This window comes from Colobus angolensis, unplaced genomic scaffold (genome assembly GCF_000951035.1).
Source record: "Colobus angolensis palliatus isolate OR3802 unplaced genomic scaffold, Cang.pa_1.0 Scaffold93, whole genome shotgun sequence".
Lineage (NCBI taxonomy): Eukaryota > Metazoa > Chordata > Mammalia > Primates > Cercopithecidae > Colobus > Colobus angolensis.
In genome coordinates this window covers 1,002,143-1,018,552 of record NW_012123265.1, presented here as the reverse complement: position 1 = coordinate 1,018,552, position 16,410 = coordinate 1,002,143, and the positions used below count along the sequence as shown (strand labels likewise).

The 16,410-nt window shown below is 45.5% G+C and overlaps 1 protein-coding gene and 1 pseudogene across 1 annotated transcript in view; both read left to right on the top strand.

Moving 5' to 3' along the window:
* Positions 1–16,289, top strand: part of CDH1 (cadherin 1, type 1, E-cadherin (epithelial)) — a 62,496-nt gene extending 46,207 nt beyond the window's left edge. Inside the window, exons 9-15 of the mRNA XM_011932127.1 lie at positions 468–712; positions 3,349–3,494; positions 4,999–5,223; positions 6,387–6,614; positions 11,111–11,241; positions 12,588–12,731; positions 15,860–16,289. Coding sequence (XP_011787517.1) covers positions 468–712; positions 3,349–3,494; positions 4,999–5,223; positions 6,387–6,614; positions 11,111–11,241; positions 12,588–12,731; positions 15,860–16,069 — 1,329 coding nt within the window. The 3' untranslated portion in view covers positions 16,070–16,289. The remainder of the gene's footprint in view (positions 1–467; positions 713–3,348; positions 3,495–4,998; positions 5,224–6,386; positions 6,615–11,110; positions 11,242–12,587; positions 12,732–15,859) is intronic.
* Positions 5,585–6,167, top strand: LOC105504532 (annotated as a pseudogene).
* Positions 16,290–16,410: the final 121 nt, after the last annotated feature.

Genomic DNA, 16,410 nt, shown 5'->3' with positions numbered 1-16,410 from the left:
TGAAACATCATCTCTACTAAAAATACAAAAAATTAGCCGGATGTGGTGGCAGGTTCCTGTAATCCCAGCTACTGGGGAGGCTGAGGCAGGAGAATTGCTTGAAGCTGGGAGGCAGAGGTTGCAGTGAGCCATTGCACTCCAGCCTGGGTGACAAGAGCAAAAATTCTGTCTCAGAAACAAAATAAGGAAACAAACTTGAAAACTAAGAATCTGAGTGAATTGCTTGTTGAAGTGACTGGATCCCTAGAATAGTCCCAGAGCTTTGACTTCCTCTTGAGTAGGTGAGCAGATCTGAGAAGCCCTGGTAAGTAATTGTGGTTTCTGCCACTGAAAGTCATGGCAGAAACCATAGTTACTTTTGCACCAACCTACTGTATTACCAAAAGCAACAGTTAAGGATTTGATTTCATTTTTACTAACACAAAATGTTTTGTTTCGTTTTTAACTTCATTGTTTCTGCTTTCTAGGGCTTGGATTTTGAGGCCAAGCAGCAGTACATTCTACACGTGGCAGTGACGAATGTGGCGCCTTTTGAGGTCTCTCTCACCACCTCCACAGCCACCGTCACCGTGGATGTGCTGGATGTGAACGAAGCCCCCATCTTCGTGCCTCCTGAAAAGAGAGTGGAAGTGTCCGAGGACTTTGGCGTGGGCCAGGAAATCACATCCTACACTGCCCGGGAGCCAGACACATTTATGGAACAGAAAATAACGTAAGTGTGAGGATTTTTCAACTGACTGACAGCAGCTGGGTATTTTATATCATTTTATTTTATTTTATTTTATTTATTTATTTTTTGAGACGGAGTCTCGCTCTGTCACCCAGGCTGGAGTGCAGTGGCCGGATCTCAGCTCACTGCAAGCTCCTCCTCCCGGGTTCCCGCCATTCTCCTGCCTCAGCCTCCCAAGTAGCTGGGACTACAGGCGCCGCCACCTCGCCCGGCTAGTTTTTTGTATTTTTTTTTAGTAGAGACGGGGTTTCACCGTGTTAGCCAGGATGGTCTCAATCTCCTGACTTCGTGATCTGCCCGCCTCGGCCTCCCAAAGTGCTGGGATTACAGGCTTGAGCCACCGCACCCAGCCTATCATTTTATATATAAATCAAGAATATATAGTTCATGGCATTTTGTCATTTGTCTGTACAAGACCATTCTCTTAATTTATTTTTTATTCCCTTTATCTGTACTCCTTTCACCTGTTCCCTTCCCTCTACAGACAGCCGTTCTTGGCCCGATGCGCTGCCTCTCTTTGAGCTCTTGTAGTATGGTAGAAATGCGATTTTGCTTTGCATACATAATATTGTGTTTTTTTGTGTTTGGAGTCTCACTTTGTCACCCAGGCTAGTGTGCAGTGGTGATCTCTGCCTACTACAGCCTCTGTCTTCTGGGTTCAAGCAGTTTTCATGCCTCATCTCCCACGTAGTCAGGATTATAGGTGTCCACCACCATGCCCTGCTAATTTTTGTATTTTTAGGAGAGACGAGGCTCCACCACATTGGCCAGGCTGGTGTCAAACTCCTGACCTCAAGTGCTCTGTCCGCCTCCCAAAGTGCTGGGATTACAGGCGTGAGCCACTGCACCCAGCCCATAGTATTGTGTTCTAAGTAGCTTACTATTAGTATTTCTCCTTTCAAACTTGAAGGTACCTCTATAATGTAAATCACACAGATGCTGAAAACCCACATACCAACCAACCACCTACAACACTTGCTCATTTTGGGCTGGGTGCAGCGGCTTATGCCTGTAATCCCAAAACTTTGGGAGGTCTAGCAAGTGGATCATGTTGAGGCCAGGTGTTCAAGACCAGCCTGGCCAACATGGTGAAACCCCTGCCTCTACTAAAAACACAAGAAATTAGCCAGGCATGGTGGTGCACACCTGTAATCCCAGCTACTTGGGAGGCTGAGGCACAAGAATCACTTGAACTCAAAAGGTTGAGGTTGCAGTGAGCTGAGATCGAGCCACTGCACTCCAACCTGGGTGACAGAGTGAGACTCCATGTCAAAAAAAAAAAATAATAAAAACTCTCATTTTCTATATGCAGCCAATGGACTCCTTTTAATCTAGAGATATTTCTACATGCTCCAAACTGTAAGGCCTGGCAAGATGGGTTTTTTTTTTTTTTTTTTGAGACGGAATCTCGCTCTGTCGCCCAGGCTGAAGGGCGGTGGCCGCATCTCGGCTCACTGCAAGCTCCACCTCCCGGGCTGAAAGCTTGCAGTAGTGAAATAGATAGTTCAAAGCATCTCCTGGGGCAGATTCAGGGCCCAGGTCTCTAGTGTCTGTTTGCAGAGGCCCTTACACCTGGAACAATGACCACTTGATGTAATTAATTGCTTTGCACTTCCAAAGAAGTGAGGCCAAGCCCACAGGTTCTCAGAGTCCTTTCCTCCTTTGATTTCTTAGTTTCCCTTTCAGAGCCTTTCCATGACCCTAGTAAATAACTGAGCAGTAGATCTCTGTTAGCCTCCCTGTACCTCCCATTAAATGCCAATAGTAGTACAGCCCACCCACAAGTCAACAAGGCAACCCTCATCTCCAGATGTTCATGACAGGAGAAGAGGTGGCATGGTGCTACCATTTAGGAACTACTGTACTGTTTTGGGGGAGCTGGTCTGGAGGAGTCTGCTTTTAAAAATAAATAAGGATTATAGTATTCATTGCTTCAGCAAGAATCATCCATAGATGCCAAATCCATTAGGTGAAAGTTAGTTGCTGAACAAGATATTCTTAAATTATCTACCTGCAGATTATAGGTTAATCATGCAGTGAAAAAAGGCACCTCTGCCGTGAAGAAATCTGGTGGCCTTTCCCTTATCCAACTGATCAAAGTTATCAATAGAAGCACAGACAGACATCATGTGCCTCCCAGTGTCCTGCACTAGGGAGGCCACAGCATCACCTCTGTCATGTTCTTGTCACCACCACCGACCCCTGAAATGGATTACCTGAGACTAAATTTTGAGGAGTAATCAGGCAAACCCAAACTAAGGACATTCTAGAAAACAACCGGCCAGCACATTTAAAAAATGTCAGTGACAGAAAAGAAAGCCCTAAGGAAGAGCCATGCCAACCAAAGGCCATATTGGATCCTGAATCCAGAAGGGTGCAAGGTTGCTATAAAGGACATTTTTGGAAAATCTGACAATTTGAATATGCACCATATATTCTACAATAGTGTTCTATCAAAGTGCTGGGATTACAGTTATGAGCCACCGTGCCCAATCTATTGTTGGTTTTCAAAATAAAACATTGGAAGTAACCATATAACTGAAGAAGAGCTTGAGTCATTTTCAACTACATGTTGTTTGCTGGTCCCATTCTAAAAGCCCAAGCTTGTGCCTGTTCAGGTATCGGATTTGGAGAGACACTGCCAACTGGCTGGAGATTAATCCGGACACTGGTGCCATTTCCACTCGGGCTGAGCTGGACAGGGAGGACTCTGAGCACGTGAAGAACAGCACGTACACAGCCCTCATCATAGCTACAGACAATGGTAAGGGGGCCTCATCTGGGCCTTTGCTGCCTCACGCTCCTGGCTAGTTGGGTTTCTTGCCCCTCCCTTCTTTTGGAGGCAAGAGTTCATTCTTTTTCCTTTATCCTTTTTGTTTATTGGATTGATTTGTATAAATGTATGGAGTACAAGGGTAATTTTGTTACATGCATAGATGTATAGTGGTAAAGTCAGGGCTTTTAGTGTATCCATCACCCAAATAACATGCGTTGTACCCATTAAGTAATTGCTCGTCATCTACCCCCTCCCACCCCTCGGACCGTTCCCAGCTGCCATTGTTTATCATTCCACAATCTACACATTATCAAACTCCCACTTCTAAGTGAAAACGTGCAGTATTTCTCCTTACATGTCTGATTTGTTTCACTTGAGACAATGGCCTCCAGTTTCATCCATGTTGCTACAAAAGATTTATCTTTTATTCTTAAAGGCATTCTTATTATCAAAAATTCAAGTGGGCTGGGCATGGTGACTCACACCTGTAATCCCAGCACTTTGAGAGGCTGAGGTGGGAGGATCACTTGAGCCCAGGAGTTCGAGACCAGCCTGGGCAACATGGCAATACCCTTTCTCTACAAACAGTTCATAAATTAGCTGGGCATGTTGGTGAGCACCTGTAGTCCCAGCTACTCAGAAGGCTGAGGTGGTAGGATTGCTTGAGTCTGAGAGGTGGAGGCTGCAATGAGCCAGGATTGCGCCACTGCTCTCCATCCTGGGCAACAGAGCAAGACCCTGTCTCCAAAAAAAAAAAAAAAAAAAACTTCCTTTTCACTACACACGCACTCTTTATTCCTTCCCTAAGGGAACCTGACAATGATGGTTTACGATCCAGTTCCAAAGCTTAATATTTGTGTGACCTTGGATTTGCTGTTGAATTTTTATTTTTTATTTTTTTTTTGAGACAGAGTCTGCATTCTGGCCTGGGTGACAGAGTGAGACCCTGCCTCAAAAAAAAAAAAAAAAAAAAAAAAGTATATGAACTCCCCAATCTATTTTGAAAACCAATTTGCAGAGACTTAAAAAGACCCAGCTCATCCCCTTTGATTTTAAGCTTCTAGTCAGGCTTAAAATTAAAATAAGTAAAATAAAAAGACTCAATGCTTTGATAATGACCTTAAATGGCATGAAAATGCAGAAAAAGGAGAACTAGGGAAACAGTAGGCAAGCAATAGGACTTCTTGGAGTAGTTAAAATTCAATGAATGAATAACGATACGTGAAGAAGGAGGAGCGTGTCCTTGGTGTGAGGAATAACTTGAATAATTGTTATCAAGGTGGAAATAAGCATGTCTGTATAAAACAGAGACCTGCCCACCTGGGAGTGGAGGTCCTTTGGGATTGGTGGGACAGGAGGTTCTGGGGGTGGAGTGGGGGCTGGTGGGGGACCACTGAAGAGCCAGGACAAGAACTGGACTTGGTCTGGTGGAAGGCAGTGGGGATTCATTAGTGTTGCCAAGCTGCTACATTTCCTCTGTATTTTCTCTTAGGTTCTCCAGTTGCTACTGGAACAGGGACTCTTTTGCTGATCCTGTCTGATGTGAACGACAACGCCCCCATACCAGAACCTCGAAATATATTCTTCTGCGAGAGGAATCCAAAGCCTCAGGTCATAAACATCATTGATGCAGACCTTCCTCCCAATACATCTCCCTTCACAGCAGAACTAACGCACGGGGCGAGTGCCAACTGGACCATTGAGTACAACGACCCAAGTGGGTACCTGAGTTCTATTTTGGCAACTTTGCTCCAATGGCCATGCTTCCCTTCCCCCAGATCCCCACCTCTCAATTTCCCTTCTCAACTTCCAGATGTCACCCCTTCCATTGGTACTTGCTTCCTTATCCCTTCTGTCTTTGAGGCCTTGCTCCAGAAGTCTTTTTCCTTTCCTGGTATCTAACATTGTAGCATGCTACCCAGTAATCTAAAACCCAAGCAGGGCTCCCTCTCCCAGCCTCTAGCCACCCTCCACTCCCCTCTCCACTTGCAACCTCTGGGACCATCTTCTCTGCCACCTCCTGCTCCTGGGACCAAGCAACACCGTTTTTGTGCTTAGCTCCTTCTTGCCAGCCAATCATGAGCTCCCAGATTTGTCAGAACTATTCTACCGAAGTGGAGGCAGCTGTCAACTGCCTGGTCAATTTGCATCTGTGGGCTTCCTACACCTACCTGTCTCTGGACTTCTATTTCCACCGCGATTATGTGGATCTGGAAGGCGTGTGCCAGTTCTTCCACAAATTGGCCAAGGAGAAGCACAAGGGCGCTGAGTGTCCCTTGCAAATGCAAAACCAGTGTGGCGGCCGCACTATCTTCCAGGACATCCAGAAGCCATGTTAAGATGAATGGGGGTAAAACCCTGGGTGCGACAGAAGTCGCTCTGACCCTGGAGAAGAACCTGAACCGGGCACCTTTGGATCTTCATGCTTTGGGTTCTGCCTGCACAGACCACCATCTCTGTGACTTCCTGGAGAGCCACTTCCTAGATGAAGAAGTGAAACTCATCAAGAAGATAGGTGACCACCTGACCAGCCTCCGCAGGCTGGCCAGCCTCCAGGCCGGGCTGGGCGAAAAGGTTCACTCTTAGGCACAATCAGGAGCCTACCGAACCCAGTGACATCTGAAGAGCCCCGCTCTGCCTGAGCCTCTCCCTCCAGCTACTAGGCAGCAACCCTAGAACCCTCTCCCAAGCCTTAGACCAAATGGAAATAAAGCTTTTTACAGAAAAAAAAAAAAAAAGTACATACCTAGCTAAAACCCAAGCAGCTCTGCTCTCTTCACTCAAGGCACTCAAGTGCCTTTAGTTCACTAACAATTTTATTCTGGAATGAGCTTTTTTTTCTCCCCTGATCTCATCATTTCTTTTTATTGCTTTCTCCAGCCCAAGAATCTATCATTTTGAAGCCAAAGATAGCCTTAGAGGTGGGTGACTACAAAATCAATCTCAAGCTCGTGGATAACCAGAATAAAGACCAAGTGACCACCTTAGAGGTCAGCGTGTGTGACTGTGAAGGGGCCACCGGCGTCTGTAAGAAGGCACCGCTTGTTGAAGCAGGATTGCAAATTCCTGCCATTCTGGGGATTCTTGGAGGAATTCTTGCTTTGCTAAGTAAGTCCAGCTGGCAAGTGACCCAGCCTTTGACTTAAAAAAATGAAGGAGGTTTATTTCCTGGAAGTTATTTTTGTTCTTACATTAATAAGGATACAGGTTAGCTGATGTAGGAAAGAGACTCCCAAGTTATGCTAGCCTCCCTAAAATAGAAGTTTGTCTCTTACTGAACATTTCAGAGGTAAATGGTCTAAGATGGGAAGGCCATGAAGTCAACAGGGGACCCAGGTTTCTTCTGTTTCTTTTCATCCTTCAAGTCAGTGCATCCCAGGCTTGAGTGCATACAAACCATCTGGGCCTCTGGTAAACTGGGAAATCTGATCCAGGAGGTCTGGCATAGGGCCACAGATTCCGCATTTCTTTTTTTTTTTGAGACGGAGTTTCGCTCTTGTTGCTGAGGCTGGAGTGCAATGGCGCTATCTCTCAGCTCACTGCAACCTCCGCCTAACGGGTTCAAACAGTTCTCCTGCCTCAGCCTCCTGAGTAGCTGGGACCATGGGCATGTGCCACCACGCCCAGCTAATTTTGTGTTTTTAGTAGAGATGGGGTTTCTCCATGTTGGTTAGGCTGGTCTCGGACTCCCGACTTCGGGTGATCCACCCACCTCAACCTCACAAAGTGCTGGGATTGCAGGCTTGAGCCACTGCACCCAGCCAGATTCTACATTTCTAACCAGCTCCCAGGGGATACTGATGTTGCAGTTCCTTAGACCATAAGCAGAGTAGCAAGACCTTGGGGGCTGCCCTCATCAGCGTGTTCTTAGCTAGCCAGCTCATCACCACCACCTCTACATTCCATCCTAGATGGGGGAAGGGGATAAGAGAGGAAGTGGAGGCCAAATGACTGGAAGTTGCATATATCACCTCCACTTATATACCACTGGCCCAAACACAGCCACACCTAGCTGCAAGGGAGCCTGGAAGTTTCTACTTGCAATTGAAAATTGGCATGGAGTAGGGGTGGAGTGCAGGATGAGCAGTGAGTGTCAGTGACTAAAAGGATAAAGGAGAAAAAGAATGCTGAGGAAAACTGGCAGTTTCTGCCATAGTCCTTAAGCCTGTTTCCATTGAAGCCCACTTGGAGTGAGCCCTAGGGGTGACACAGGTGCCATTATGGTCAAGGTAAATACTTTTGTCATTCACACGCAGATAGAAAATACTGAATCTATTAAAGGAATACATTAGCTATGAAAACAGATTATGTGCATCAAAAAACGAAGTATCCATATGGAGTGCACTACATCAGAACTCTGGTAGGGCTTTAAACATGTGAATGATAGAAGAGCAAGCAAATGATTCTCAAAGCAAATGAGAGCAAGTCAATTAGAAACCTTTGACCAGGTATGGTGGCTCATACTTTGGGAGACCAAGGTGGGAGGATTGCTTGAAGCCAGGAGTTTGATACCTGCCTGGGCAACAAAGCAAGACCCTGTCTCTACAAAATGAAAAATATATTTTTTTAAAGAAATGTTTAAAGATCATAAATAATTAGTGACCACAAGGGGTGGTCCAGTTCATGAATGCGTTTGTTGTCAGTGTAGTCAGAAAAAGCTGTTAATTGAGTTTCAAGGACAGTTTTGTGGAAGGTTAGGCCACAGGGTCTGGTAGAGTTCCAACAGGCGATGGGTATTCAGGAAGGTTCCCCTCCTAGCAAAGTACAGCAGAGACTTGAGGAGACTCCTAGGAGGGCAGAGACCAGGCCAAGCTGGTGGGAATGGAAAAAAGATTTTTGGACGGAGCAGTGGGACCGAATCTAGGGCTTTCCATTTAGATTGAGCATGGGTGCCATTGATCCTGCTGCTGCTGCCTCAGTGGACTCCAGGAGAGGGTGCTTTTCAATCTTTCGGAAATGTTTGCTGGGCATCCCATTTGCTTCTGCCCCCTCCTGGTGTTCTCCCAAAGTTGAAGAGAAGGATAGTGCTGTTGAGAATTGAGCAAGCCTTCTGGACTTGCATCCTGCCAGGCTTTACATGGCTTTACTGTGCCATGAGATTAGATTAATTCATCATTGTCTTGGGCAGGGTAACACAAGCCCTGCCTGCCCACTTCCTAGTCAAATTACATTTGAGTGGCCTGGTCTCCTTTTGGGATAGTGGTTACTAACTAGTACATTCATTTTAAGGGGAATCTTTTCTCTTCTCTTTCTCTTTCTCTTTCAGGCAAGGTCTCATTCTTTGGGCCAGCTGGAGTGCAGTGGAGTGATTTCAGATCTCATGTCACTGCAGCCTTGACTTCAGGGGCTCAGGCGATCCTCCCACCTCAGCCCCCCGGGTGGCTGGGACCACAGGCGTGAGCCACCACACCCAGCTAATTTTTTATGTTTTTTTTGTAGAAACAGTGTTTCCTCATGTTGCCCAGGCTGGTCTCAAACTCCTGGTCTCAACCAGTCCTCCTGCGTTAGCCTCCCAAAGTGTTAGGATTACAGACATGAGCCACTGCACCCAACCAGGGAATCTTAAAGATTGTAGTTATAGTTGAAATATTTTTTTAAGAGTAGAATTACCTAAATTTGCTATGGGTATGTATTTTTTTAGACACTGGGGGTGGGGATTCCCACATAGAACAGCATTTAAAACAGAGGCAATGCCATAATTCAGATGTTCAATTTCTTATATTTTTACCTTCTATGATTATTTTTTCTTTCTTTATTAGAGATGGGTTCTCACTATGTTACTCACACTGGTCTCAAACTCTTGAGCTCAAGTGATCCTCCCATCTCGGCCTCCCAAAGTGCTGGGATTACAGGTGTGAGCCACTCCACCAGCCAATTCTTGTTTCTTAATGGCAAAAATGTGCTAGAGGCTGGGTGTGGTAGCTCATGTCTATAATCCCAACACTTTGGGAGGCTGAGGTGGCAGGATTGCTTGAGCCTAGGTTTCAAGATCAGCCTGGGCAACATAGCAAGACCTCATCTCTATTTAAAAAAAAAAAAATTACTAGAGAGACACCAGGAGATCTGAAGCTTTTCACATTTGCCACTAATATTTGGTTGCTTACTCTGTACCAGGCTTTTTCTCAGAGCCTGAGGATACTGGGCTTCTGGCACAGCTGATAAGAGGCATCTTTTTGGAAATGGTAAGCTGCCTCTTGCTGTTCATGGATGGGGACTGTGTAGCTCCTGTAGTGTTGTTCAGTGCTGTCTCCCTGTGCAGCCACTTCATTGTTCTTGTTGATGAATCATGGACAAGAGAGTTATATTGTTTATCTGGATAAGGTTTCTGGCATTTTTCTGATTTCAGAAATAGATAGTTGGGGTACATCTGACAAATCTTTTCCCCAAGTTTATGCAACCTCCTGTTTAAAGATTATGCTTCGGCCAGGCATGGTGGCTCACGCCTGTAATCTCAGCACTTTGGGAGGCCCAGATGGGTGGATCACTTGAGGTCAGGAGTTTGAGACCAGCCTGGGCAACATAGTGAAACCCCGTCTCTACTAAAAATACAAAAATTAGCTGGGCATGGTGGCAGGCACTTGTAGTCCCATCTACTTGGGAGGCTGCGGCAGGAGAATCAGTTGAACCCAGGAGGTGGAGGTTGCAGTGAGCTGAGATTGTGCCACTGCACTCCAGCCTGGGCAACAGAGCAAGACTCTGTCTCAAAATAATAATCATAAATACATAAAGATTATGCTTCATAGGGTACAGTATATAGGTACTTGGGCACACATGCCCATAGATAGAAATCACACGGAATCTTTTTATTTTTCATTCATAGTGAATAATACAATTTTTTTTAAGTTAAGTGCTTTCTTTCTGGCTACTTTAGAGAATTTTCTTTTAAGTTGAATGTTAATGGTATATATCCTAGAAATAATCCCAAGATCAAATGTAACCCTTGTCTTAAGCCTTGGAAGTTAAATAGATTATAAAGCTTGCTTACATGAGTCTATCTTAAGAGAAACTAAGAACATACCACGCAATTTTATAGTCTCTGTCCCTCTCCTTATAGCTGATTATGTATCAGTCACATTTGGGCTGACCTAGGAGCCCTGCTCACAAACCTTCAGTGGCTCCAACTCATAATCAAAGCCAAGGTCCTTGCAGTGGCCTATATGTCCCTCCCGCCCTGCTTGCCCCTCTGAGCTCTTCTCCATGTCTCTTCCCCTCATGCATCCTGCTACAGCCATGCTGGCCTGCTCACCTTCCCTCCATCACACCAAACATGCTCCTGCCTCAGGACCTCCGCCCTTACTTTTTCCTCTGCCTGTAACACTTTCCCCCAGATTTGGGCAAATGACAGTGATTGAGTTTAAGACCCATCTGAAAGTTAGGGACCATGCTTGAATTCACGTATCACTGTCTACTATGTTGTACTGTACATACCAACTTCAGGGATGTGAGTGTCACATGGATTGACATCTTCAAGTGTATTGAAGGCAGCTGGTGGTTGTCTGACTGCCCATTGTCTGATATGAGGGGTGCTCTGTGATAGCTGCTGCTTCTGGCCTTCTTTATCTTTGGCTCTCATCACTCTTGCTCTCTCTCCCCCACCACCCCAGTTCTGATTCTGCTGCTCTTGCTGTTTCTTCGGAGGAGAGCGGTGGTCAAAGAGCCCTTACTGCCCCCAGAGGATGACACCCGGGACAACGTTTATTACTATGATGAAGAAGGAGGTGGAGAAGAGGACCAGGTGGGTTTTTAAAACCATGGTAGCTCAATGGTGATCTCTTTATTCAGAAGAAGCAATGATTAGTGAGAGGTAGGCATTTGAAACAGCTCTGAATCACTTTGGATATTATGTTTTTAAGGCCTTACCCAAGTAAGTAGACATTGTCATTGACCATCATCATCATCATCACATCATCACCAACACAGCTAACATTTATTGATCGCATACTGTTCTGCACCTCAATGAGCGAACTGAGGCACAGAGAAGCTCAGTAACTTGTCTAAGGTCACACAGCTAGGAAGCAACACAGCCAAATGGTCTGTCTCAGAGCCTGCACTCCTCATTGCCATTCCCCGGACATGAACGTGAGCCAGATTATCGTTGACATAGAACAACTGGTCTGCTTTGTTTCTCTTGAGTTTTCAGCTAGACCAAACTCCTTTTTGTCAATGTTATACCTTTAGTCCTTCTGTATTTCCTGATTTTGGAGATGATCTTAACATCTTACCCTGGAGTTGTCCAGGGAACTGTTCAGGGTCTTGGAGAATCTACTTATTATAGAAAGGGAACCATGGGGGTCTATTACAGAGTCCTGCTTTTGACTGAGGTCATAGAGTGAGGCACCATTTACTGAGCTCCATACAACATAGGAAGGTGGGTGTACAGAGAAAAACATTGTTCTAGATTTCAGGGACTTCTAAGTCTAGTTGGGGGATACCATGTATATTGTATCAGTGAGCAATAGAGTGACCAATCCCAGAATCTCAGCAGCACACAACATGCGTGTCTTTCTCATGTATTGTGGGGCAGCTGGGGCAACTGCTGGTCTCATCTAAGCTCATAAGAATCTGTAGGATGGCTGGGGCTCAGCAGGTTTAGGTAGAGTTTCGCTGAATGGCTGTAATCTGTGAATCGTGTCCAGGTCTGTTCCATGCAAGTCTCATCTTTGTACCAGATGCTGGTGCCTTTCAGACCTTTGCCTGTGTCACATGTTACAGTCCCATTGGCTAAGCAAGTCACACAACAAAGCCCCAAACTGATGGATGTATACTCTTCTTACAGGCTGGGGTTGGGAGGGAGTAAATATTTGCCAAACAGTGATCTATTCATCATGTCCTGTGAAAATTAGTAAGGCACACAGCCTATATCTGGATCCACACATGCTACTCACAATCCTTTGGGCTATGTTTTTTTCCAGTGTTATTTGGGAGACTTTTAGCTTGAAAACTGTCATTTTGCATTAAACAGGTAAAGAGCATACAGCTGGCAGTGAAGGCATCATCCAGCCATAATCTATAAACTGAACATAGCCCTGTGTGTATGACTGTTTCTTACTCTTCGTTGTACTTCAACCTTTTTCTCCAAAGGACTTTGACTTGAGCCAGTTGCACAGGGGCCTGGACGCTCGGCCTGAAGTGACTCGTAACGATGTTGCACCAACCCTCCTGAGTGTCCCCCGGTACCTTCCCCGCCCTGCCAATCCTGATGAAATTGGAAATTTTATTGATGAAGTAAGTAATCCACATGGAAAGCCAAAGCATTGCTCATCTCTAAGCTCAGAAAGGAGGAGTTGTGTCAAAAATGAGAAAAAGAGTCTTTAGATTCTTTCCTTTACTATGTTTTCAGCTTGCCTGAGCCCTGAACCCTCTTTTTCCTTTTTTCTTTTCTTTTTTTTGAGACAGAGTTTCGCTCTGTTGCCTAGGCTGAGTGCAGTGTGGCGCAATGTCGGCTCACTGCAACCTCCACCTGGGTTCAAGCAATTCTCCTGCCTCAGCCTCCCAAGTAGCTGGGATTACAGGCCTGCGCCACCACACCCGGCTAATTTTGTAGTTTTAGTAGAAACAGGGTTTCTCCATGTTGGTCAGGCTGGTCTCTAACTCCTGGCCTCAGGTGATCCACCCACCTCGGCCTCCGAAAGTGCCGGGATTACAGGTGCGAGCCACCGTACTCAGCAGCCTGTCTTTCTTCATCTGTGTCTCATCTGAATTTTGGATCTAATAGTGCTTCAAATTGCAAAGTCCATGTGGCAAAACCAAGAATTGCCTGAAAGGATTTAGTAGATCTAGAAATGAAACTATGGAAGATTCTAAGTAAATTTCATTTTAGTTTCACTAATGGGATTTACTTCCCTTGCCTCCCGCTGCTGGTTGGGATATAATGATAAATGTATATCACAAGACTACCTGAGGAGTAGAAAAATAGAATCTGTATTGTATATGTCAGAAATGCATTCAGCTCTAAATACAAGATGCTGAAACAGATGGGAGTAGATTTACCTTGTACAAATAGAAAGCTGGGGTGAGCAGTCTAGGCTGGTGCATCAGGCCGTTCCATGTTTCTGCTCCATTATCTTAGCATGGAGACCCTTGTTCTCAGGCTTGTTGCCTCATGATCACAAGATGGCTGCCACACTTCCAAACCTTAGGTCTGTATTCCAGTTAGGAAAAAGTAAGAAGAGCAAAGCAGAGGGCAGAAGTCTTTCTTCTAGTGAACTGTCTTCTTATTTAATAAGGGAGTTGTCCAACCAGTTATTGGCCAGAACTATCAGAAAGTTGTGTCTGTCTGCAAGGGAGAATAACAAGGCATTAAATTAATTAGCTTAGGATAAGATGAGAAAGAATCCAGTAAAGACATAGTCTGGCAGGATCTGTTTCCTTAAGCTGTATTCTCTAATAACTTGCTTGGTTACTGGAATGATTTTCTGGGCTTTCTGATGGTCCAGTGACCCTTGGTGAGTCTTCATGGTGAGGGCTGTGTTTGCCTTATATTCCTACAGGAGCTGTCACTGAGGACTATGAGGCACTGCAGTGTTAGAAGTGACCAAGCCACATTCATTTTGGCCACTGGAGAAAACAAGAAACAGGAAGGAACCAGTTTAGCCACCCCTTTTATTTATTTATTTTTATTTTTATTTTCATTTTTTGAGACAGTTTCACTCTTGTCACCCAGGCTGGAGTGCAATGGCATGATCTTGGCTCATGGCAACCTCTGTCTCCCAGATTCAAGCGATTCTCCTGCCTCAGCCTCTCAAGTAGCTGGGATTACAGGCACTGCTATCACGCCCGGCTAATTTTTGTATTTTTAGTATAGACAGGGTTTCATCATATTGGCCAGTCTGGTCTCAAACTCCTGACCGCAGGTGATCTGCCTGCCTCGGCCTCCCAAAGTGCTGCGATTACAGGTGTGAGCTACCACGCATGGCTACAGACCCCTTATAGATACATCTGGATTCAGGCCTTTCCTCCATTCACACTCATTTGCAAGTCATCACTTGTATTTGTAGTTTTTATTTAAACTATAAAAACAATATGCTAAAAAAGAACAAGATCATGTCTTTTGCAGGAGCATGGCTGGAGCTGGAGGCCATTATCCTTAGCAAACTAATGCAGGAACAGAAAATCAAATACCATGTGTTCTCACTTACACGTAGGAGCTGAATGATGAGAACTCATGGACACAAAGAAGAGAATAACAGACACTGGAGTCTGCTTGAGGAAGGAGCGTAGGAGGAGGGAGAGGAGCAGAAAAGATAACTATTGGGTACTGGGCTTAATACCTGGGTGACGAAATAATCTGTACAACAAACCCCCACGACATGAGTTTACCATTTGTTACCTATATAACAGACCTTCACATGTACTCCCAAACCTAAAAGTTTTTTTTTAAGTATGCTATTTTAAAAATATAAATTATGGTGTGGGGGTACACACCTGTAATCCCAGCTACTCAGGAGGCTGAGGCAGGAGAATCGCTTAAAGCCGGGAGGTGGCGGTTGCTGTAAGCCGAGATCATGCCATTGCACTCCAGCCTGGGTGACGGAGCAAAACTCTGAGACTCCATCTCAAAACAAATAAATATACTTTGTTTATTTCATAAAATGAAAATATATAAAGAAAAAAAGGCTGGGCGCAGTGGCTCACGTCTGTGATTCCAGCACTTTGGGAGGCCGAGGCAGGTGGATCGCCTGAGGTCAGGAGTTGGAGAGCAGCCTGGCCAACATGGTGAAACCCCGTCTCTACTAAAAATATGAAAATTAGCTGGACGTGATGGCACACGCCTATAGTCCCAGCTACTTGGGAGGCTGAGACAGACTTGAACCTGGGAGGCGGAAGTTGCAGTGAGCCAAAATCATGCCACTGCACTCCAGCCTGGGTGACAAGAGTGAAACTCCATCTCCAAAAAAGAGAAAGAAAAAGAAAAAAATAGAAGTCCTTCCTTAGTTCCCACACCCCCACTCCCCAGATTTAACTGTTAAGCATTTGGCATTCATCCTTCCAGCCCTTTCTGGGTGGAAATGCAGCCTGAATGCACCAGTATGCAAAGTTTCCAGCTCTGCCCATCCAGCTGGTGGTGTGGAAGCCCCACGCTGATTTGTGGGTACTCCATCCTGACTGGTTGGTGCTTGCATCTCTCCTGCCTACATATAACTTACCATTTTACTTTCTCTTTCCATCAACAACATATCCTGTGCATCTTTCCATGCCTGTGTGTATAAATGTACCTTGCTGGTGTTCACTGCTCTGTGGTGTGCCAGTCTGGGTGCATTGTCATACCTTACATGTTGCGAGACTTCTTGCCCCGGGTGACAGGTGTTCCCTTCCTTTCACTAAAAGGTCCTGTTGTCCCCTTTCTTCTTTAGAATCTGAAGGCGGCTGATAGTGACCCCACGGCCCCGCCTTATGATTCTCTGCTCGTGTTTGACTATGAAGGAAGCGGTTCCGAAGCTGCTAGTCTGAGCTCCCTGAACTCTTCAGAGTCAGACAAAGACCAGGACTATGATTACTTGAACGAATGGGGCAATCGCTTCAAGAAGCTGGCAGACATGTACGGAGGTGGTGAGGATGACTAGGGGACTCGAGAGAGGCGGGCCCTAGACCTGTGTGCTGGGAAATGCAGAGATCATGTTGCTGGTGGTTTTTCAGCTCCCTTCCCTTGAGATGAGTTTCAAGGAAAAAAAGAGACTGGTCAGTGATGTGGTTAGTATAGCTTTATAGTCTTTCCACTTTATAGCTGTAATCAATGTGTGTTAGAAAAGTTTTGACTTATTCCTTGAAGGTTTTTTTTTTTTTTGAGACGGAGTCTTGCTCTGTCGCCCAGGCTGGAGTGCAGTGGCGGGATCTCAGCTCACTGCAAGCTCCGCCTCCCGGGTTCACGCCATTCTCCTGCCTCAGCCTCCTGAGTAGCTGGGAC